This window comes from Geotrypetes seraphini, chromosome 8, assembly GCF_902459505.1.
Source record: "Geotrypetes seraphini chromosome 8, aGeoSer1.1, whole genome shotgun sequence".
NCBI lineage: Eukaryota > Metazoa > Chordata > Amphibia > Gymnophiona > Dermophiidae > Geotrypetes > Geotrypetes seraphini.
The window spans coordinates 67,796,979-67,819,538 of record NC_047091.1 but is presented as its reverse complement, the minus strand read 5'-3'; the positions used below and the strand labels follow the sequence as shown (position 1 = coordinate 67,819,538).

At 45.0% G+C, this 22,560-nt stretch overlaps 1 protein-coding gene across 3 annotated transcripts in view; it reads left to right on the top strand.

Moving 5' to 3' along the window:
* The window catches only part of CAPN1 (calpain 1), a 171,244-nt gene that overhangs the window by 82,412 nt on the left and 66,272 nt on the right, over nucleotides 1-22,560 (top strand). For all 3 annotated transcript variants that reach the window (XM_033954078.1, XM_033954079.1, XM_033954080.1), the window contains one exon: nucleotides 16,143-16,276. In XM_033954078.1, the coding sequence (XP_033809969.1) occupies nucleotides 16,143-16,276 (134 nt within the window). The remainder of the gene's footprint in view (nucleotides 1-16,142; nucleotides 16,277-22,560) is intronic.

The following is a 22,560-nucleotide window of genomic DNA, read 5'->3' as shown; positions in this document are numbered from 1 at the left end:
CTTCCCTCCCTCTAACGCCCGATTCAAACCCCCCCCCTCCCCCGGTCTGCTGCTGCTTATCAGCCTCCCTCCAGTGTCGATTAAGCCCCCCCAGTCTGCCGCTGTTGCTACTTGCCGCCCAGAAGCCTTCTTCCTGACGTCAATTCTGACATTGGAGAGGAAGTTCTGGGCCAGCCAGGCAGCGATTGGCTGGCCCGGAACTTCCTCTCTGACATCAGGATTGACAGAGGGGTGAGAGAAGACTTGTAGGCCTGGCACTTGTGCAGTGCAGTCACTGCACGTGCCTTGATGTTGCTGGGTTAGGGAAGCAGGGTGCGTGGGGGCAGGGGAAGCAGGCTGCATCGGGGAAGCAGGGTAGCTTGGCTTGTCGGGGGCAGGGGAAGCAGGGTGGCTTGGCTTGGCTTGTCAGGGGCAGGGGACGCAGGGTGGCTTGGCTTGTGGGGGACAGGAGAAGTAGGGTGTGTCTGGGAAGCAGGGTGGCTTGGCTTGTCGGGGGGGGGGGGGGTAGGGGAAGCAGGGTAGCTTGAGGGGGCAGGGAGAGCGAAAGAAAGAAAAAGAAATGAAATAAAAGGGAGGATGCACAATCAGAAGGAAGTGCAACCAGAGACTCATAAAATCACCAGATAACAAATGTAGGAAAAATGATTTTATTTTAAATTTAGTGATCAAAATGTGTCTGTTTTGAGAATTTATATCTGCTGTCTATATTTTGCACTATATTTAATAGGATCTGGGGGATGGGGGGGTGGAGAATGGATCCGGGGGTCCTGACCCATTTTGAGGAAACATTAGTTATACAGCCCCTAGAGCACCAATATATCTGCTACTGGAAAACTGAAACAAGATGGTCTGTTAAGATTTCTACATAAACATCACATTCCAGCAGAATTCTTCACCTCGGTTGCAGATGCAGAAAATGACTCACACGATACAAAAACAGGAAACTGCAAAAAACATGCAGGCAAAAACTGAAAACAGAGATGCCAGACTCTGCATGTTGTGCAGCACCAACGAAATACAGGTCTCCCTCCATATTCATGGGGATATAGGGGCACAGCCCTCTCATGAATTTGCGAATATATTCAAAAGGACTTACAAGATAAAGATTCTCCCTATACCCTCCTATGATAGACTTACTCTCTATTGCAGGGGTGCCCACACTTTTTGGGCTTGCGAGCTACTTTTTAAATGACCAAGTCAAAATGATCTACCAACAATAAAATAAAAAAAAACCACAAAGCACACTGTATGCATAGAAAATGTTAATCATCATTCCTATTCCAGGGTTTTTCAAAGAGGTCAAAGCAGATGACTCTAAGCACTATCACCTCAGTAACAACCATACAAAAATAGACAAATATACCCCCTCCCTTTTTACTAAACCACGATAGCAGTTTTTAGCGCAGGGAGCTGCGCTGAATGCCCAGCGCTGCTCTCGACACTCATAGGCTCCCTGAGCTAAAAACCTCTATTGCGGTTTAGTAAAAGGGGACCTTAGTGTAAAATATAGACAGCAGATATAAATTCAGACACATTTTGATCACTAAATTTAAAATAAAATCATTTTCCCTACCTTGTCTGGTGATTTCATGAGTCTCTGGTTGGCACTTTCTTCTTCTGACTGTGCAAACAATCTTTCTTCCCTTCTTTTAGCCTGTATGCTTCTTCTCCTCCAGACCTCATTCCTTCCCCCCAACTTTTCCTTCCTCTTCCCTGCCCTTTCTTTCTCTCTGCTGCCCTTTCATTTTTTTCTGTTTCTCTTCTTTCCTTCTGTCTCCCTGCCTGCCCTTTTTCTTTCTTTCTCCCTGCTCTCCCCCAAGCCACTGCCATTACCATCGGGGACCAGGACCCAAACGCCACCAATAACAGGCCCCAAGCTCTCCCTGCTTCGGCCAACCAGCATTCCTCTCCCCGACGTCAATTCTGCCGTCGGGAAGAGGAAGGCTGATCAGCCCAAGATCGTGATCAACCTATTGGGGGGAAATGCTGCCGGGTCCTGCCTTCGCGGAAACAGAAAGTAGGCAGGACCCGGCAGGAACAAGAACAAATGCTTCACTAACCTGTCTCCCGCATTAGCCCGTAGCGAACGCTTGCTTCAGGGCTCTCAACATGTGCGTGCAGGCTTCCCTTCTCCCCCCCCCCCCTCCCCAGACATAACTTCCGGTTTCGGAGGGAAGAGAAGAGAAGCCTGCACGCACACGTTAGAGCCCGGAGCATAAGTTCGCTAGGGGCTGAAATCTCCAAGCCGGTTTTTTGGGTTTTTTTTTTTAATGTTCAGCAGCGGCAGATGACAGCTAAAAGGCCCTAGGGAGAACACTGGAGAGGAAGGCTGATCGGCCCGTAGATCAGGACGGCAACACGAGTGCGATCGACTCGAATTGCCTTCCTGAGCTACTGGTAGATCGCGATCGTCGCGTTGGGCGCCCCTGCTCTATTGCTTTCCATGCTGGTCTTTTCTGCCATCATTTATTATATGTTACCCTGAGAGCAGTTTAAAAAAAGGACATTTACACAATTAAATGACTGTCTGACCGTTTCCACTCTGTATTCTTATAAAAGTCTGTGCATTGAGTGAAGGTGTTCCCAGATGTAGAATTAGCTACCACCTGCATAGGTTTGCATTTTCAAAACTACATGTGTTTTGAAGGAACGATGTTCTCAGAAAAATAAAGTACAAATCCTACAGGTACTTTTTAACAATTTTCAAAGAATTGGGTAAAAGTCTGTGGGAAAGAAGCAGATCCTATATTTGGATTTCAGATGGGATTGAGAAGTATAAATAATTTTGCTGCCAGATTTTGTAAAGGAACTTTTTCAAGGCCTACGCATGCTCTCTTTGAGCCTAGAGATCAGGCCTTCAGCCAACATAGCAGCTATGAACTGGTATAGCTGGCTCTAAAACCTGTTCTTAGGCACTCAGAAATATCTTGGAATTTCTTTTCCTTTTTTCAATGCCTGACCATGAAAGTGTTTCCGGATCGCTGTAGAGTAAAACTATCGAGCATTTGCTCTGAGCCATATTTATGTCTGCCCTGCCCCTGCCTGCTTGTCTATGCTTGTGTCTTGAATTCTGAGAAATTACAGGACTATTTTGCTTGAGAGAACAGAAGAATAGCCTTACTGGGTCAGACCAATGGTCCATCAAGCCCAGTAGTCTGTTCTCACGGTGGCCAATCCAGGTCACTAGTACCTGGCCAAAACTCAGAGTGGCAACATTCCATGCTACCGTAGGGCAAGCAGTGGCTTGCCCCATGTCTTTCTCAATAACAGACTATGGACTTTTCCTCCAGGAAATTGTCCAAACCTTTCTAATAACCAGCAACGCTATTCACTCTTACCACAACCTCTGGCAAAAGCATTCCAGAGCTTAACTATTCTCTGAGTGAAAAAATATTTTCTCCTATTGGTTTTAAAACTATTTCCCTGTAACTTCATTGAGAATTCCCTAGTCTTTGTAATTTTTGACAAGAGTGAAAAATTGATCCACTTGTACCTGTTCTACTCCACTCAGGATTTTGTAGACTTAAATCATATTTCCCCTCAGCTATTCCAAGCTGAAGAGCCCTAACTTTTTTAGGTTTTTGTCCCTTTGGTTGAAAGCATTTAAATAAAGACCAGGAAATAGTTATGATTTCCAAATTCCTACAAATACTACAACTGGAAAAGATTTTAGAGAATGAAAAACCCATAATGCTAAAGGGAAGGGATTTTGGATTTAATTCATGCCTTTGTTCTAGTAGTACCTCAAGTTGAGTTACATTCAAGTACAGGATGCAAAGGGGGTTAAGTGACTTGCCCAAGATCAGAAGGAGCATCAGTAGGTTCTCTACCGTATTTCCCTGAAAATAAGACAATGTCTTATATTAATTTAGGGCCCAAAAAAGGCACTAGGTCTTATTTTCAGGGAGGTCTTATTTTTTTCATGTGCCTTCCTCTCCTCTACCCCAATTCTTCCTATTTCCTTTCTCTCCCCCATATGTGCAGCATCTTTCCTCCCCTCTCACCCATCCCCTTGTGCAGTATCTTTCTATCCCTCCCCCTTCCCTTCCATCCCCCTGTGCAGCAGAGCCCTTGCAGCCTATATCCCTCCCTCCCCTTGTGCAGCAGAACCCTTGCAGAGGAACGCCCTGGTGTGAGAAAGTCATAATGGGGCCTGTGCTGCTGATGAAGCGGTTTGTTATAAGGTACTGTATTTCGGTCTTGCGGTCAGAGTTCGGATGGGTGGGAGAGATGGAAGGGTCACAGGGGGAGCGCTGCTGCTGCCGGCGACTAGGGCTTATTTTCGGAGGTAGGGCTTATATTAAGACCTACACCAAAAATCATGCTAGGGCTTGTTTTCAGGGTAGGTCTTATTTTTGAGGTAACACAGTAGTTCTCAGCCTACTGCTTTAACCATTAGGTTATTCTCCACTTGGGGTGGGGGAGGGTGGTTTGGAAATGAGAGCATTATGGGGAAAAAAGGCACCCTATAACACCAACACTCCCAAGGGGTGAAATCCATTAAGATGCACATTTCTAAAAGCTGATGTATTATAATTAGGGGCTCATTTTCAAATGAGAAAAATAAAAACATAAGAATAGCCTTACCGGGTCAAACCAATGGTTCATCAAGCCCAGTAGCCCATTCTCACAGTGGCCAATCCAGGCCCTTATAACTTGGCCAAAACCCAGGGAGTAGCAACATTCCATGCTACTGATCCAGGGCAAGCAGTGGCTTCCCCCACGTCTTTCTCAATAACAGACTTTGGACTTTTCCTCCAGGAAATTGTCCAAGCCTTTCTTAAAACCAGCTACACTATCTGCTCTTAACCCAACCTCTGGCAATGCGTTCCAGAGCTTAACTATTCTCCGAGTGAAAAAATATTTCCTACTGTTGGTTTTAAAGCATTTCCCTGTAACTTCATCGAGTGTCCCCTAGTCTATGTAATTTTTGACGGAGTAAAAAATCGATCCACTTATATCCATTCTACTCCACTCAGGATTTTGTAGACTTCAATCATATCTCTCCTCAGCCGTCTCCTTTCCAAGTTAAAGAGCCCTAACCTTTTTAGTCTTTCCTCATATGAGAGGAGTTCTATCCTCTTTATCATCTTGGTCGCTCTTCTTTGAACCTTTTCTAGTGCCGCTATATCTTCCTTGAGATAAAGAGACCGGAATTGAATGCAATACTCCAGATGAGTTTGCACCATGGAGCAATACAGGGCATTATAACATTCTTAGTCTTGTTAACCATCCTTTTTTAAAAATAATTCCTAGCATTCTTTTTTCTTTTTGGCCACCGCCACACATTGGGTGCAAGTTTCATTGTATTGTCTACAATGACACCCAGATCCCTTTCATGGGCGCTAACCCCCAAGGTGGACCCTAGCATCCGGTAACTGTGATTTGGGTTATTCTTCCCAATGTGCATCACTTTGCATTTATCCACATTAAATTTAATCTGCCACTTGGATGCCCAGTCTTCCAATTTTGGACGGTCTGCTTGTAATTTTTCACAATCTACATGCGTTTTGACAACTTTGAGCAGTTTAGTGTCATCTGCAAATTTAATCACTTCACTTGTTGTTCCAATTTCCATATCATTTATAAATAAGTTAAATAGCACAAGTCCCAGTACAGATCCCTTTGGCACTGCACTGTTTACTCTCCTACATTGAGAAAGATAACCATTTAACCCTACTCTCCATTTTCTATCCGATAACCAATTCCTAATCCACAACTAAACTTTGCCACCTATCCCATGACTCTTTAATTTTCTCAGGAGCCTCTCATGAGGAACTTTATCAAAAGCTTTCTGAAAATCTAGATACACTATATCAACCGGCTCACCTTTATCCACATGTTTATTCACACCTTCAAAGAAGTCAAGCAAATTGGTGAGGCAAGATCTCCCTCGGCTGAACCCATGCTGACTCTGTCTCATTAAATCATGTTTGTCTACGTGTTCCACAATTTTATTTTTTTATAATTGTTTCTACCATTTTGCCCAGCACTGAAGTCCAGCTTACTAGTCTGTAATTTCCCGAATCTCCTCTGGAACCCTTTTAAAAAAATCGGTGTAATATTGGCCACCCTCCAATGTTCAGATACTACAAACGATTGTAGTGACAGGTTACAGATCATTAACAGCAATAGTAGCTATGCCCATGATCATGCACACTTTTTCCTGCAGGCATGCTGTCTCCTGAATGTATATACTCAGCGTAAGCTTTCAGCCAGAAACATTTAAGATTTTAAATGATCACTGCTTTTTATTTTTATTACTTCCTAATCTCAGTTGCATACACCCTCCAAACAATACAATTCAAATTTTATTTGTATATCACCAATACCTCAAAGAAATTCATAGCGGTTTATAGACATTAGTATCAAAAAATCTAATACAATAAAAACACTATAAGACAGATTTAAGACCTTTTAAGCACATATTCATTAATCAAATGAGTCTTCAAAGCTTTTTTAAACTCTTAAAATTACACAGTAGATTAATCTGAGCTCCAGAGTTTAGCAACTTGATAAGCCCATGTAGAATTAAACACTCTAGTGCAGAGGTGCACAAAAGATCTATCGCAAAGGCAATGCGAGTCGATCGCAGAGTCCATCCCAGGCTCCGTGATAGACTCGCGTTGCCTTTGCATTCTCCCTGCTTCCCGACACCGTAAATAGGACAGTAGCAGTGCCGGGCCCACCAGCCTTCCCCCCAACGTCAATTCTGACATCGGAGAGGAAGTTCCGAGCCATCCAGGCAGTGATTGGTTGGCCTGGAACTTCCTCTCTGATGTCAGAATTGACGTTGGGGGGGGGGGGGGAAGGCTGGTGAGCCCGGCGCGTTTACTGTCCTGTTTACGGCATTGGGAAGCAGGGAGAGCTCAGAATTCGGTGGCGGTGGCTTGGGGGCCTGTTCCCCAATGGCGATGGCGGCGGCGGTGGCGGCTTGGGGGGGGGCAGGGAGAAAAAAAGACAAAGAAAGAAAGGGTGCAAGCAGGGAGACAGAAAGAAAGGGGTAGGGAGACGGAGAGAGGAAGAAAAAGTTGGGGGAGGGAATGAGGTCTGGAGGAGAGGAAGCATACAGGAGGCTGAAAGAAGTGAAGAAATATTGGATGCATAGTCAGAAGAAGAAAGTGCAACCAGAGACTCATGAAATCAGACAACAAAGGTAGGAAAAATGATTTTGTGTTCAATTTAGTGATCAAAATGTTTTGAGAATTTATATCTGCTGTCTATTTTGTGCACTATGGCTCCCTTTTACTAAACCGCAATAGTGTTTTTAGCGCAGGGAGCCTATGAGCATTGAGAGCAGTGCAGGGCATTCAGTGCAGCTCCCTGTGCTAAAAACTGCTATAGTAAAAAGGGAGGGGGTATATTTGTCTATTTTTGTATAGTTGTTACTGAGGTAGCATTGCATAGTCATCTGCCTTGACCTCTTTGAACCCCCCCCCCCCCTAAATATAAATGATAATTAACATTTTCTGTGCTTACAGTGTGCTGTGTGTTTTATTGTTGGTAGATCATTTTGACTTGGTCATTTTAAAAGTAGCTCACAAGCCCAAAAAGTGTGGGCACCCCTGCTCTAGTTTATTTTATCCCCTTAACTTCAGTGAATATGGACACTATAAGCTTGTCCCAAATGAAGAGTGCTTCCCCAGCAGGTGCATAGATAGCACTGGCTCTGACCTCTGAAACAGCTTCAGCACAACTAGAGTCTGTAAACTTCCATGAAGCCAACAATAGCAAGGAGTGGAGGGGTGGCCTAATGGTTAGAGCTGCTATCTCAGCACCCTGAGGTTGTGAATTCAAAAAAAATTGAAAATAAAATCATTTTCCCTACCTTCGTCATCTGGTGATTTCATGAGTTTCTGGTTGCACTTCCTTCTGACTGTGCATCCAATATTTCTTTCTTTTTTTCTGCCTCCTGCATGCTTCCTCTCCTCTGGACCGCATTCCCTTCTGCAACTAACAACTCTCTCTGTCCCTCCATGAGACCAACTTTTCTTCCTCTCTCCTCTCTCCTCCATCCCTATCTCCCTCACTCACTGTCCATCTGTCTTTCTCTCATCCCTTCCCTTGCTGCAAAGGGAATGGGGAAAATATATATATAGAGAGAGATTCAAGGTGCATCTCTCTCACCTCCTCTACTGCCACATCCAACATTTCTCCCTTGCTCATCCTCTGGATCATGTGCAGTATTTTTCACCACTGTCCAACAGCCCCATGCCCATTTCTCCTTCTATCACCCCTTTCCAGCACCATGCCATATCTCTCCCTCCATCACTATGTCCAACATCCCCCCCTTGCATCCCCTTAATCTGTCCCTCTGTTCTCTTTCCACCACCATATCCAACATTTCTCCCTCTCATCCTTCTCTTCCCCATGCATCTCTACCTCTCTCCTCTCTTTCTGCCCAATTTTCCTCTTTCTTCCTTTCCTCATGTGCACCATCTTTCTCTCTCACTCACACAATTATGCCCAACAATTCTCCCTTAGTCCCAAAATTGTGCCCCTCCCATGTCCCAACTTGCTCCTTTCCCCCCACCCCTTTCTCCCAGATCAAGTCCCCTCTCTCCTTTACTTGCTCGATCCAGGACTGCTCTCTCTTCCTTCAGGGCCATCTAGCTGAGCTGCTCCTGCCTTCAGCGGCACTTGTTGCAGGGAGTCACAGGCAGTGGTTTTTTCATGCTGCATGTGGCTACCCACAAGCCTTCCCTCCAACGTCAGCTCTGATATCGGAGAGAAGACTTCCGGGTCAGTCAAGTGCAGCATGAAAGTGCCACTGATGCATCCTTGCAACAAGTACCGCTGAACGCAGGAAGGAACAGCCCACTTGGAAGAAGGTAACTGGGATCCCCTGCTGATCCGGAAGACTTACCTCTGATGTCAGCTCTGACATTGGAGGGAAGCCTTCTGGATTGGCTCAATGGAGGGGGTAGGCAGGAAGGAGGGCATGGGATCCCCTGTGGTGGCATTGGCATCAGTGGAGGGGGGTAGGCAGGCTGGCAATAAAGAGGGCATGGGATCCTCGGAGGGTGGCCTAATGGATCATGCCAATTGGAATCTTAGGCCACTCCCAGTGCAACTGCGAATTGGGCCTAAGATTCCAATTGGCTCAGGTGTCTAAGGCCCCTCCTATGGGAGGGCCTTAAGCGCCTGGGCCAATCAGGGCTTAAGGCCCCTCCCCGGTGCACCCCACGATGCACCGGGAAGGGGCAGGCCAGCCGGCTGGATGCAGGAAGAATGCCTCTGGCCGTCCAATGATCTAAGGTGGTGGGGTGGGGGGTCTATGGGGCTCTGGGGCAAAGGGGGGGGTGGAGGGGGGCTGGGGATGTCAGAGGAGGGGCTGGTGGGGGATGCCCACTATGTTTGGTAGGGGTGTGAGGGTTCCAGCAGGAGGAATTGGGCATCCCTCCTGCTGGCGATGTACAGGTGGGGTGGAGGAAGGTTCTGGCAGGAGGGATTGGGCATTCCTCCTGCCGGCGATGTATGGGGGGTTCCAGCAGGAGGGACTGGGCATCCCTCCTGCCGTGTGATGTTCTGTGGAGGGTTTGCAGGTTCCGGGCAGGAGGGACTGGACAGGACATCCCTCCTGCCACGTGATGTATGGGGGAGGATTCACGGGTGCCAGGCAGAAGGGACCAGGCATCCCTCCTGCTGCGTGATGTTCGGGGGGGGGGGGAAAGTAGGGGGGTTCTGGAAGGGCATATTCCCGGCCGGTAGTCATCGCGGGGGGTGGGAACAAGTTGCCGCTAAACTTATCATGGTAGGGAGATCCCTTGCCGCGATAAGTTCAGCAGCAGTCCAATTCTTTAACCGGCGCCTCTGACATGGACGTTGATTAGAGAATTGGGTTCATAGGCGGGCTTAGGCGCAATTCTCTATAGGATATCCATGTGCGATTCTCAAAAGCCGCTTAGGTGGCTTTTGAGACTGGGTGTCCTATATAGAATCTCGGCCTTCATACACATGGATATCTGTTTCAGCATTTTGGAATGTCCATATGCTTTGAAAATAAGCGCCTTAATCTTTTTTTTCACTAACTTTAGGTAAAGGGAGTTACACTGATCAATCCTGTTGATAATTTAAAGTAAGAATAGTGACTGTAAGATCCTTTTCCAATCAGAAAATCAGTCGCAAAGAGAGAAGAGAATTTCATGACTGATATAATTTTGTGTGTTCCTGGATAACATGGAAACCAGATTGAACTGGTAACACTTTTTCAGGCAGTAACTGCACTCTCCAAAGAGCAGGCAAGACTGTTAATGGCTGCTGTTAACTGCTGGTCCAGAACAATTCTGATTTTAATCAGATTTAATTTAAGCTTGGGCTAAATCAGTTGGTGACTGCAGCCAAATATATATTCAGCTTTAAGATGGCTGTAATAATGTAGACCAGAATCAGACCATAAATGCAAAGCCATAGATGTTATGTCAATTCCTAATCTTCAAAACTGGATTACAGGAATGCACTCTACACAGGTCTGACTAACATAAGAACATAAGAATAGCCTTACTGGGTCAGACCAATGGTCCATCAAGCCCAGTAGCCCGTTCTCACGGTGGCTAATCCAGGTCACTAGTACCTGGCCAAATCCGAAGGAGTAGCAATATTCCATGCTACCAATTCAGGGCAAGCAGTGGCTTCCCCCATGTCTTTCTCAATAACAGACTAGGGTCTTTTCCTCCAAGAACTTGTCCAAATCTTTCATAAAATCAGCTATGCTATCCGCTCTTACCACAACTTCTGGCAACGCGTTCCAGAGCTTAACTATTCTCTGAGTGAAAAAAAATTTCCTCCCATTTGTTTTAAAAGTATTTCCCTATAACTTCATCGAGTGTCTCCTACTCTTTGTAATTTCTGACGGAGTGAAAAATTGATCCACTTGTACTCCTTTCTACTCTACTCAGGATTTTGTAGCCTTCAATCATATCTCCACTCAGCCGTCTCTTTTCCAAGCTGAAGAGCCCTAATCATTTTAGACTTTCCTCATAGGAGAGGAGTTCCATCCCATTTACCATCTGGTTCGCTGAACCTTTTCTAGCGCCATTATATCTTTCATGATATAAGGAGACCAGAATTGAACGCAATACTTGAGGTCACACCATGGAGTGATACAGGGGCATTATAACATTCTTAGTCTTGTTAACCGTCCCTTTTTAATTAATTCCTTGCATCCTGTTTACTTTTTTGGCCGCCCGCCACACATTGGGTGGAAGGTTTCATCGTATTGTCTATGATGATACCCAGATCCTTTTCTTGGGCGCTAATCCCAAAGGGTTTACACCAGTTCCAATTGATTCAGGATGCTAAAGCAAGAATGATAGAAGGTCATAAAGGTGATGTACTGTATTTTCACGCATATAACGTGCGCGTTATACACGATTTTACAAACCGTGCATAACCTTGCGCGTTATACGCGTGAGCGCGTTTTACAACTTTTTGTTTACATAGTTTCCCCCCCCGACGTCCGATTCACCCCCCCCGCAGGACCGCACGCACCCCCACCCCGAAAGACCGCTCGCACGCACTCGCACCTGCACCCCCACCCCGAAGGACTGCTCGCACGCACCCGCACCCCCACCCCGAAGGACCGCTCGAACCCCCACAGCCTCCCGACCCCCCCCCCCATCATGTAGAAGCACCTACCGTTGTCCTGCTGCTTCCTCTTGGCGGTCCCGGCCCTTCTGTAAGCCCTGCGTCTGCGCTGCTTCCTCTTCCGGCGGTCCCGCCCTTTCTCTGCCGTCGGAGAAAGGGCGGGACCGCCGGAAGAGGAAGCAGCGCAGACGCAGGACTCACAGAAGGGCCGGGACCGCCAAGAGGAAGCAGCAGGACAACGGTAGGAGCTTCTACATGATGGGGGGGTCGGGAGGCTGTGGGGGTGCGAGCGGTCCTTCGGGGTGGGGGTGCGGGTACGGATGCGAGTGGTCCTTCGGGGTGGGGGTACGGGTGCGGGTGCGAGTGCGTGCGAGTGGTCCTTCGGGGTGGGGGTGCGAGCGGTCCTGCGGGGGGGTGAATCAGATGTCGGGGGGGGCATCAGGCTTTCAGGGTGGGAACAGGACTTCAAGGGGGAGAGGAGAGTCGGGGCGGGCGAAAGGAGAGTCGGGGTGGCCAGAGGAGAGTCGGGGTGGGCGAAAGGAGAGTCGGGCGGCGACGGGAGAGTCGGGGCGGCATGCGCGGTATACGGGTGTGCGCGGTATATAAAAATTTCTTTACATAAATTACAGTTTCCCGCACGCTATACCCGTGTGCGCGTTTTACACGGGTGTGCGGTATATGAGTGAAAATACGGTAGTCATGTCACTTCTGCAAAAACTTCACTAGTTACCAGTACAGGACAGGACAGGACTAAATTTAAAACTCTATAGCTGATCTTCAAGGCAAGAAATTGGTTAGCGTACTTGAAGTATAGGATCTCCCTCAACCTAACTCCAATGTCCTCCCAAGGAGTGTCTCTCCAAAGGCCTCACATGATGTGACACCTGCCAATGAGCCTGCTCAGCATTAACTCCTACACTCTGGAATATACTCCTTGAAAGGCTTTGCTCAACACAAGATTATCTGTACTTCAGGAAGCAGGTGAAAGCTTGACTCTTTTCCTAAGCCTTTAAAGGAAGAAGCAACTTATTTGCTGGTTGCACACACACAAGGACTAACACTAACTGTATATACTGTAGCAGGACTTGTTTACCTATGCAAGCCATAGCTGAGATTATATTCATGCACCTTTCTGACATCATGTGCAACTTTCTTTAAATCCTCCTCCACCTTTACTTCAAACTCTTGTTACTCCATCTTATCTATGTGTTCTACCTTTGTCTACACCCCATGCTGCTTATTAATGTTTTATTGCATATTCTGTTTCCATACAATGTACTGTACTATTGTTTGAATATTTTTACTGCTGTAATTATCTGTTGCTTATGTTCCACTTATTCTTGCTGTATACCACCGTGGTTAAATTTCTTCAAAAAGGTGGTAAATCCTAATAAATAAGGTATTCATTGAAGAAGATGGGGGGGGGGGAGTGCAGAATCCTATGATAGTGCCTACCAAACTTTTTCAATTAGGCCATTTTAACACCTGAAAATTCACAAGACCCTAGTTGAGAACAAAACAGCAGGTTTCCCCCCTCTTCCCTCTCCCATTTCCACCTCCCTTCTTATCCATAGTAGGAATACAGAAGCAGCAGTGGTGGAAACAGTAGCCATAGACCCCAGTAATTTGCAAGGGTTTTCAATCTTAACAGGAAAATCTATCTATGAGGGGTCAGGGCCTGTGACTATTTACTGACTACCACTAGGGTCTGGATACAGTAGAGATCCAGAGGGAGGGAGATAGCTCTTTCACTTATGATATGACCCCCAGTTTAGGAATTGCTGTTCTATGAAGTTGCACAGCTTAATTTCATTGGGGCATAATAACCCTTTACCTATCAATTTTGACCTTTAAGACACAAGATATATGTCCCTTGCTTGTCCCAAGATGCCAGTTTCAATACATTATCTCAAAAGAGTTTTATGGTTGATGGTATTGAATGCTGTGGACATACTGAGAAGTCTAAGAACCATATCCTGCCCCCTGTCCACATGCATCTGAAGTGAATACAACTGAGTAGGATAGCCAGGACAGTGTCTATTTCATGACACGCATAACAACGTATCAGCAAAATTACACAGATTGTAGCATTTCCTGTCCTAACTTTGCATCTGGGAACACCTTTGCTCAATGCATGTTAGTCATCCACCAGTGGCGTTCCTAGGGGGGGGGCGGGGGGGGCGGGCCGCCCCGGGTACCAGCCCTAAGGGGGTGTTCCCGGCCTTGCCGTTCAGTCCCCCGCCACCCCCGAAGGACCGTTCGCCCCCCTGGCCTCCCCGCACCACCTATGAACAGCCGCAGCAGGATAGCGAAGTCAGCGTCAGCGATCCCTGCGCTGCTTCCTGCGCCGCGATCCCGCCCCTCCCCTGACGTCAGAGGAGGGGCGGGACCGTGGCGCAGGAAGCAGCGCAGGGATCGCTGACGCTGACTTCGCTATCCTGCTGCGGCTGTTCATAGGTGGTGCGGGGAGGCCAGGGGGGCGAACGGTCCTTCGGGGTGGGTCGGGGCATCAGGCCTTCAGGGTGGGGCGGGCGGGCAGGCAAGCAGGCTTTCAAGGGGGAGGGGGTGACAGGCAGGCATCCTTCAAGGGGGGACAGGCCTTCGGGGGGGGGGTGCAGACCTTCAAAAAAAAAAAAAAATTTTTTTACATGGGGGGGGTGCAGACCTTCAAAAAAAAAAAAATTTTTTTTACATGGGGGGGGGGGGTGTCAAAAAATGATGCGCCCCGGGTGCCACATACCCTAGGTACGCCACTGTCATCCACAAACAGGAAAAACTGATTTTTTTAAACCATTGTGAAATATTCTGACTGGAACCTCATTTTAGCAGTAATGGTCTGATTGTGGATCTTCAGCATGAGAAGAGGGGGCATCGATTTATACAGTTACGAGGAGTGTGGAATGAGTGAGGGAAAATCCTTGAATTACCTGTATGTAAAAACCACTTTGAGTGGTTTTACTATATAACATTACTACATTAGAGAATGATTATTTACTCTTTCAATTCAGGTCCATTAAAAAATTGTTGCTTGACATTTCTGGGAGTATGTAAACAGGGAAGGGACCTCATTGTTAACCTGTGCCAGGTACTTTCCAATGACTCAAGTTGACTGCTTCCTTAGACGGAACACTGGGCTTATTAATGGACCGTTGTTCCGACTCAGCCTAGCACTGTGTACAGTATGTTTTGATAATCTTTCTTTCTTTTTTATATAAATTTTTGTTACCTTGAATGCTGATTTTGGTATAAAAGATGTTGTCTTGTTCTCATCTCATCCAGCCAGTATGAAGAACTCACTGTAGCTCCGCACCATTAAGAAGTTCTTTAATGAAGTCTCTTTTCGTTTGCTGGTGCAGTCATCCATTTTGAGTATTTTAAATTATTTTAATATTGTATATCTAGGGGCTTATAAAAAATACTCGAAAAACTCAGACTGATCCAAAACACTGCTGTTTGCCTCATTTTTGGATTAAAAAAATGGGAGCATATTATTCCCTTCTATCAAAAACTTCACAGGTTACCGGTAGATTCCAGAGTTCTGTTTAAGTTTTCCTGTATTTGTTACAAAGCAGTTTTTGGGATGCTACCAGACTATCTTGCTTCTCACTTTTCTTTGAACTATTCCAACAAGAGTACACATAGACTCTATCTATTCAATTAGCCTTCTATAAAATCCTGTCAATATAAGAAGTTCTTTGACAGAATTTTCTCATTCCAGGCTGCTAAACTGAATATGTGGCTTGGAAAACCAATATTAGAGGCTACTTTCTATTCCGATTTTAGAAAATCGTTAAAGACACGTCTGTTTGACATGTTTACATCTTAGCTGTGTTACTGTTTAACTCATCCTTGTCTTATAATTGATGTATTCCAATTTTAATTGACTGTACTATTATGCCTTTTTTAACTACATTGATTGCATGTATTTTTTCTTTGTTGTTAACCGCTTCGAACCTTTCTGGTATAGCGGTATACAAAAAATAAATTATTATTATTATTATGTAGTAAGCAAAAAAAAAAAAAAAAAGGGGAGCAGAGAAGACCAGACCATGAAGCTGGAAAATATGCTCTAATAAAAACCATATATAGTGGAACCAGAAACTGGATCCAACACAGACTATTTTGGCATCAGGAGTCCTAGGAAAATAAAAATCTAATAAAAGTATAATATTAAAATATTTGACCATAAATAAATGCATTTAGCCACACAATAATTACAACAATGAAGGATCAAGAAGTTTGTACACTCCAAAATAAAATATCAAAAAGGTACTCAGGCCAACCATTAACATTAAAAAAAAAATCTTTGATACACACCTTGAAATAATCCACTAATCAGTTGACCAAAAGGTTGTATAACACAAACCAAACTCACTGTAGTGCCATAAGGGTAATGATATGACTGCTGAATTTTCTGTGACATTTCAGTGTGATCTTAGCCAGAGGTATTGGTTTGCAAGCTCCCCTTCACCTCGGTGGCAATCTGGAAGTTTGTCTCATAGCTTGGGTTTGGTTATGGTTGAGAATTTTTCTTTTCTTTCTATCTCTTCACATAGCTCTGGCAGTACGGTGAGTGGATAGAGGTTGTGGTGGATGATCTCCTCCCAATGAAAGATGGGAAGCTGGTTTTCGTTCACTCTGCTGCAGGCAACGAGTTCTGGAGTGCGCTGCTGGAGAAGGCATATGCGAAGTAAGTAGAGAGGAATTTCCAACTGGGACATTGAACACTCAAGTAAGCAGAGCTCTTTCCACAGGCTCAAAACTTTTGCTGTTCACGGCTCACTTAATGTTTCAAAATTTTTCCATGGCTCTCCAGGTCAAATGATAGTTCTGCAATCTAATACAGAGTTTCTCAACTTCTTCAAGCCAAGTACCCCCTAAGTCTAACAAACATCAGCCGAGTACCCCCACCCAAGCTCCACCTCAGACCCACCCAGGCTCTGCCCCAAATCCACCCAGGCTCCACTCCTGACCCCACCCCCATAATAATAGTATTAATCTTAATGCAATTTCTTCCATCCATTTTTCATACTCTTAATAACTCTAAAATTGACAATTGATCTACTCTTTACTTCACTAGTAACAACAATAGTGCTTCCATTGTTACCCCCTTTTAATTCTTTTGCAAGTCGCCTTATCCTTAACAACCCAAGAAATGTTAAAAGATCTACTACTTACCTCTCTAGTTAATCAGTAGTTCTCCCATTGTAACCCCCGTTTTATTAATCTTTTGTAAGCCGCCTTGAACCGCAAGGTAATGGCGGAATAGAAATCCCTAATGTAATGTAATATACACACAATATAATCTTATTAATACATAATGATAATCACAAAATTTAACAAAACACAAAGCACACTATAGACAGCAGATATAAATTCTCAAAACTGACACATTTCGATGACTAAATTGAAAATAAAATCATTTTTTCTATCTTTTGTTGTCTGGTGATTTCATGAGTCTCTGGTTGCACTTCCTTCTGACTGTGCATCCAATATTTCATTCTTTCTGCCTCCTGCATGCTTCCTCTCCTCCTCATTCCTTGCCCAAACCAACATCTCTATCTGTCCCGCCACAAGTCCAACTTTTCTTCCTTTCTCCTCCACCCCCATTGGCAACATGTCTCCCTCTCTCACTTCTCTCATTCCCTCCCTTGCTGCAAAGGGAGTAGGGAAAGAGAGAGAGAGATCCAGGGTGCATCTCTCCCACTCCCCTTACTGCCACATCCAACATTTCTCCCTCTCTCATCCCCAGGATCATGTGCAGCATTTTTCACCATTGCCCAGCAGCCCCATGCCCATTTCTCCTTCTATCACCCCTTTCCAGCACAATGCCACATCTCTCCCTCCATCACTATGTCCAATATTCCTCCCACTTGCATCCCCTTCAATCTGGCCCTCTGTTTTCTCTCCACCACCATATCCAACATTTCTTCATTTCACCCCTTTCTACCTCTTTGTTTACTCCTGGCAGAATTCTGTGCATCTCTCCATCAATTCATTCTGCTCCTGGATCCAACATCCCCTCCTTCTCCCCCTCCCCCTCCTGTGTATCTCCCTCTCCCTTTCATCCACCCCCATGCCCAACACCTCTCTTTCTCCCTTCCTTGTGCCCTGTGTCTCTATCCCCCTCCATGCACCATCTTTCCCTTCCTCTCCTCCATTATTTTCAGTTTCATCTTTTCCCCTCACCTTGCATGTCTCCCTCTACTCCCCCATTAAGTTTATTAAAAATTTGATTAATCGCTTATTCAAAATTCTCTCCTCCCCCTATGCCACCAGATTTTCTTACTCTTACCTCTTCCCCCCACGCCATTTTATTTTATATCCTGAAAATCTTCCAAACCTTCCAGTCAAATCTTGTAAATGTGGAATGGTAGATTCAGGATTTCTCAAATGTAGCAAGATGTCATCTGCATATGCAGAAACTTTGTATTCTCAGCCTGCATACGTAATACCTTGAATTTCCTCTACTTGTTGAATAGCCAATAACAAGGGTTCCAGTACTATATCAAACATCAGAGGAGATAAAGGACAACCCTGCCTAACTCCCCTTTTCAGACGAAAACCATCTGAAAGAGTATTATTTATATATAATCTAGCAAAAGGGGAGCTATACAAATTAATTCATATTAACCATTTAGAGTTATTTAGAGTTATTTCTGCGCAGACTCAGTGAAATTATAAAATTATATAACTGGCATCATTTTAAAAATCTGCTAGAAATTAAAAACTAAACCAACGTCTAAGGTATCCAATTTCTTTCAATTCATTTCTTTCAGCAATGTTGTTCCTCACAGGAAATGAATACAGGTGCCAAAACAAGTATCTTCCAATGGACTTCCATATTATCAAAATAGCCTTAATATTAATAGCCTTAATATTAATAATAATAGCCTTAATATTGCCATCAGATCATATAGAACAGGAATACTTTACAAGCAGATTTGATGAATTTATATAGTTGCAAATTTGGTATCTGCTATAATAAAATGCTAAGCGCACATGTGCACTCTTACCGCTGTGTTCCCTGATCCCTGATCTGTAGGTCTGTGACAGGTAACAGTACGCATGCGCGCATTGTTGTTCTATACTAAGGACCGGAAGCAGGTAACACGCCGCAACTCCCCCCCTGGCGCCGACCCTACCCGGCACACCCAAAACCCCCGTTACCCTCCCAGCTGACCCTCCCACCACGAGACGAACACAAACCTCCCGGCTCCAGCAGCGTTCGAGGCACAGTAAACACGCTGCTTCGCATCCTTCTACTGGCTTGATTTCCTCTGCCGCGTCCCTGATGACATCATCAGAGACGCGGCAGAGGAAATTAGGGCAGTAGAAGACCGCGAAGCAGCGTGTTTACTGTGCCTCGGATGCTGCTGCAGCTGGGAGGTTTGTTGGCCGTCTAGCAGTGGGAGGGTCGGCTGGGAGGGTCAACGGGGGTTTCGGGTGTGCCGGGTAGGGTCGGCGCCAGGTGGGGGTTAAATGGAAACATGCTGCTCAGGGGGATTGGAAGGAGGCAGGCAGGCTGGCTTCGGGGGGTGGGGGGGGTTAAATGGAAACATGCTGCTCAGGGGATGGGAGGCAGGCAGACTGGCATCAGGGAGGTGGGGGGTTTAAATGGAAACATGCTGCTCAGGGGGATGGGAGGCAGGCAGGCTGGCATCGGGGGGGGGGTAGGGGGGATTAAATGGAAACATGCTGCTCAGGGGGATGGGAGGCAGGCAGGCAGGTTGGCATTGGGGGTCAAAGTCTGGAAGATAATAATGGGGACATAGGAAGGAGGCACTGGGGGCACTAAGGACATAGGATGCACTGAGGGTACTAAGCATGACAGAGGCACTGGGGGCACTAAGGACATGGGAAGGAGGCACTCGGGGCACTAAGGACATAGGAAGGAGGCACTGGGGGCATTAAAGACACAGTACGCAGGCACTGGAGTACTAAGGACACAATATGGAGGCACTGGGGGCACTAAAGACATGGGAAGGAGGCACTGGGGGCATTATGGACACAGGAAGGAGGTACTGGGGCACTAAGGACGTAGGAAGGGGTACTAAGGACATGGGAAGGAGGCACTAGGGGCACTAAGGACATAGGAAGGAGGCATTGAGGGCACTAAGGACATAGGGAGAGACACATACAAAAAAAATGACAGACAGACAGGCAGAATGCAAGGAGAGAGAGACAAAGAAAAAAAACCCCCAGACAGACAGACATCTACTCTAGCACCCATTAATGTAATGGGCTTAAACACTAGTAGTTACATAAGTCCGTTAAAAATAAAGATTTTTAATTTAATGTTTAAGAAAACCGCCAGATCGGAGTGAAAAGAGGCAACTTGTCCTACTTTCCTATAGATCTGTCCTTTGTTTAAATCGTTACAGAGACCTCCTTCAAAACGTATTTCTTTATTTTCCGTTCAGTCAATAGTGACAATCCTCTCAGGAAATGAATATAGGCGTGCCAAACAAGCAACTTCCAATGGCATTAAGCCTAACTCGCTCTTTTGAACCAATCATGAACAAAACAGACAGTCAGCAGTAATCTAATTGGTGTAGACACAGAAAAGTTCAATTAATCACAATATTATGTTTCTGCCAATTATTCGTCCCCTTTCCACAGCTATCATATGACGTTGTTGCAGGAAGTAAAAAATTGAGGCGGGACAGGAAAGAACTAGCCAATCTGATGACAGTAAATTGGAATTCTAGACTACGCTCAGCTGCTAAGCTGTTAAACTGTCAATTTTTAACTATTTCCTACCAATGAAGCCTTGCTTGAAAGATCTTTCATCACCAGATTGTAAATTGTCATTAACATAAAATAAAACTATTTCCTGCAGACCATGATAACTGGCGAACTTTAAGTCTTTAGTCATTCTATTAGTAAATCTATTTGAATACAACAAAAATAAGTCTATCCACCTCAGTCTTTAATTCAGATTAATTTGAATAATAATAATAATAATCTTAATTCCATTGGCACCACTTGCTGTGAAATATAGTCTTTTAATTTACTTGGATCATCAAAATGTGATGTTTTAATTTGATAAGTAACCCACATTACAGCAGGAAAAAAAGACCATACTGAGCCCCTAGCTTTTTAATTGGGGTCGTAGTTGTAGAAATTGTTTCCTTGTGTCAGCAGTTCTCTTTGCAAAATCTGGAACCATTAAGATCTTTGCATCTTTGTAGTTTAAGTTTTTATTTTGCTTTGCAAACTGGAGAATTTCTAATGCTTGCTGAAATCTCAAGACGCAAAATATTAACGACCTGGGACCAGTAAAACCGTTAGTCCGTTTTACTGGAATTCTATGTGCTCTTTCCTTAAAAGGATATTTTGAAGATAGAGGTATTAACTTAGGGATAAGATTTTCAATGAAAGCCACCACGTCTTTCCCTTCTGAATTTTCAGGAAGTCCCAGTAGCCTCACATTTCTTCTATGTGCCCTGTTTTTCAAATTTTCCAGTTGTGCTAACAAATCTTGTGTTAATTTTTAAGTTTTGTGAGAATTCAGTGCAGCTATTTCTGCCCTCTCCACTCGTCCCTCCAACTTATCTAACCTGGCATTAGTACCTTCATTTTTGTTAGATAAGTTCACCACTTCTTCTATTACTATAGCTAATTTATCTGCATTGCTCTGTAACAACTGTCGTATACACCTCAGTTCCTCTCTCATATCAAGTTTATCAGGAGAATCATCAGGCAGAGGAATCCTAAACACAGTCAGCGGATCTTGTTTGCTTCGTTTTGATTTTCCATCCAAAAATGCTGTCTCAAGGTTGATTTGTTTAGATGTGGCCATAGTGGTAAAGAAAATTTGTTTTTATCCAAAAAGATTTAACTTTTGAGTTCAAAAATCAATAAAATATTGCCTAGAGAGACAGAGCTGCTCAATTACCTGTCCATTCAGTAGCGCTCTCAAGCCACGCCCCCTCTTCCATCTATTCTTTTCCTACTCATTGATCACCTAAAAATAGAGCCAATGTTAGATATGCTGGAGCACAGGCAGAAATTTGGGTTGGGGGGCCCCAAGAATCTGTCAGCATGCATAGTGTCTCCTGCATGTGAGAGCCTAAGGTAAGTGATCTGGTTGTACAACCACCACTCCCCAGGGCTGGCTCTGCATAAAAACAAGTTGCCACTAGATCAGTATTTAAATGCTGTGCACATTGTGTCTTTTTTAAACACTATCAGTGGCATTTAATTATATTCCATATAGTTAGCACCACTTTTTGAATTGTGTTTGGTACTGAATATACTTGGACAGCAGTGAATGCCTCTGGCTACAGCTATGTGGTTTAAGTTAGGGCACCCTTTTTGCTGGCCTAAATTAATCCACATAGCTTTATGGAAAATGCTGCTATTAATTGGTGGCGAGGGCCCAGCAGTATATAAAGTCTTAATAAACTGCAAATAAGCTGTAAATTGCATCCATACAGTGGCATTTTAATATGATTTATGAGAGCCTACTTTTATGCATATATACCTAAGGTGGCCATACGTCCCATTTTGAATGGACACTGGAGGGAGGGAAGGAGGAAGGCTGGCTTTGGCATGGCAGGGAAGGAGGTAGGTAGGCAGGCTGGCTTTGGGGGAGGGGGTGGGACAAAGGCCGGAAGGCAATGAGGGGGACATAGGAAGGAGGCGCTGAGGGCACTAAGTTCATGGGAAGGAGGCACTGGGAGCACTAAGGCATGGGAAGGAGGCACTGGGAGCACTAAGGACATAGGAAGGGGCACTAAGGACATGGGAAGAGGCACTAAGGACATAGGATGGAGCACTGGGAACACTAAAGAAATGGGAAGGAGGCACTGGGGGCGCTAAGGACATAGGAAGGAGGCACTAGGGGGTACTAAGGACATAGGAAGGAAGGAGGGAGGGAATAGAAAGGGACAATTGTTTCAGTTGTGATCGGAATAAAGTTAGAGCATGTTTGTCATTGGCCATTGCTAAAACTGCTTTGCTATTGGT